General features: G+C 61.2%; 1 protein-coding gene across 1 annotated transcript; it reads left to right on the top strand.

Moving 5' to 3' along the window:
* On the top strand, window positions 1–1227 carry Tco025E_10150 (mucin-like glycoprotein; the record flags this gene model as incomplete). The annotated part of the gene is made up of 1 exon (XM_029376937.1): window positions 1–1227. A coding segment is annotated over one exon (1227 nt), but the record flags the coding sequence as incomplete, so codon positions are not given.
* Window positions 1228–1682: the final 455 nt, after the last annotated feature.

Below are 1682 nucleotides of genomic sequence, written 5' to 3'. Positions count from 1 at the left end.
GTGTTTCTCCTAAATGCCGTGGCGCCGCCAAAGACGCCTGCGTGGGGCGGGGGCGGGATGAGTTTCTTTTCGTGCGGCTGCGGGACGCTGCTGCGTGAACTTAGTGGGCTGCCGTCTTTTTCTTCCTTCCCTCTCCCTGCTCTCACTCTCTGCGCCGCACCCCACCGCGCTCCCCATTTCTCTCTCTGTTTCTTCCTCTTCGCTGCCCCGCAGCCCACTGGCTCTGCTGCGACGCTACTGCCACCACCACCACCGCTGTTTTTGCCGATGGCGCTGACGGTGCGGCGCCGTGCGGTGTGCGCCCTGGCGCTCTTCGCGCTTCTCAGCGGCTGCTGCCCCTCGTTTGTCTGCGGCGCGGCGACGGCGGCTAAAGTGAAAGTGTCGGTGGAAGTGTCGTGCCCGACCGCCGGCAACAAGTTGCGTTGGCGCGTTGCTGACAAGAGTAATTCTGGCTGGAAGGAGTGCCCGCAGGCAGTGACAGGCGCGGGGAGCATTGAAGGCGATGCTGGCAGCAATTCCCTCTGCCTCACTGCCGGATCGGCGTTCCTGGAGAAGTTCTCGACGGGGAAGTGCCCTTCACCCCCAACGGAGGGCGGAGACGCTGTTGCGTTCAGGTTGAACTGTACGGCGGCCGCCGACAGCGCGCTGCACAATCTGTCGAAGGGCGAAGCCGTCACCCTCAATCCAACGGACAATCCACTGGGCGAGTCCGGCGATTGTGAGTACCCAACCTCCAGTCAAACCGCGACGCAAGTGCAGCCAGAACCCCAATCTACAGAACAACAGCAGCCAGCAGGCCCACAACAACAACAACCGGCAAATGCAGCAGCAGCGTCATCTGCAGCGCGAACTCATGACGGAGGCCGTACGAGGAATGGAGGCTCCACTGCTGCTGTTGGGGAGCAGCCAGACAGTGCGGAGGGAGGCGGAAGTCGGGAACCATCGCCAGAAGGTCCTCAGGAAACTACAACTCCATCGGTTGGCAATGCGGCTACACCAACACAGACGGCAGGCGACAGGGCAGCCGATGGAACGACGACGACGACCACCCGCAGTCCGAGTGCTGGGAGCCACGCGAAAAGCAACGCGGGCGGCAGTGCCACCAACAGCAACGCCACTCAGAAAGCCGTGGCAAATGCTGCGGATCGCAGTGCCACCTCCACTCCGTTTGTGTGTGTGCCTCTCATGCTGCTACTCACGGCCGCCCTTGCCTGCGCTGCTGGGTAAGTGGTGAGGGGCAAAAGATGCACACCTACACACCCTGGCAGGGGCGACGCGTACGTTTTGCGCGCTCATTTTGCTTGTCGTCCCTGTGGGTCAATCCTTGACTCCCTCCTGTGCTCTGAGGAATGGTTTCTTTTCACCTTTTTTTTTCTTTATTGCTTCGCCACTCCATGCACGTTCCCGCGGGCGGCGCACCCTTTTCCCCTTCCTGTTTGCTGCTGCCACCCGCTCACCCACACACAAGCGTTGACGGCCTCGTGGCTGTGCGTCGCATGGACCGCCCAAACGAGGCACGAGGCCGCAGCCACCGTGAGGCGCAATCGTCATGCGTGTGTGGGAGTGTGCGACCGGGGCAGTGGGTTCCTTTTTTCTTCTTGCAGGCAATAACTATACATACTCTCTCACAGTCCTCTTGTGCTGCTGGACACGTGAGGTAAAAGAACACCACCTGCCGGAGT

The sequence above is a fragment of the Trypanosoma conorhini genome, assembly GCF_003719485.1.
Source record: "Trypanosoma conorhini strain 025E chromosome Unknown Tco_14.4_contig_01496, whole genome shotgun sequence".
Classification (NCBI taxonomy): domain Eukaryota; phylum Euglenozoa; class Kinetoplastea; order Trypanosomatida; family Trypanosomatidae; genus Trypanosoma; species Trypanosoma conorhini.
This window is presented reverse-complemented; position numbering and strand designations above follow the sequence as displayed.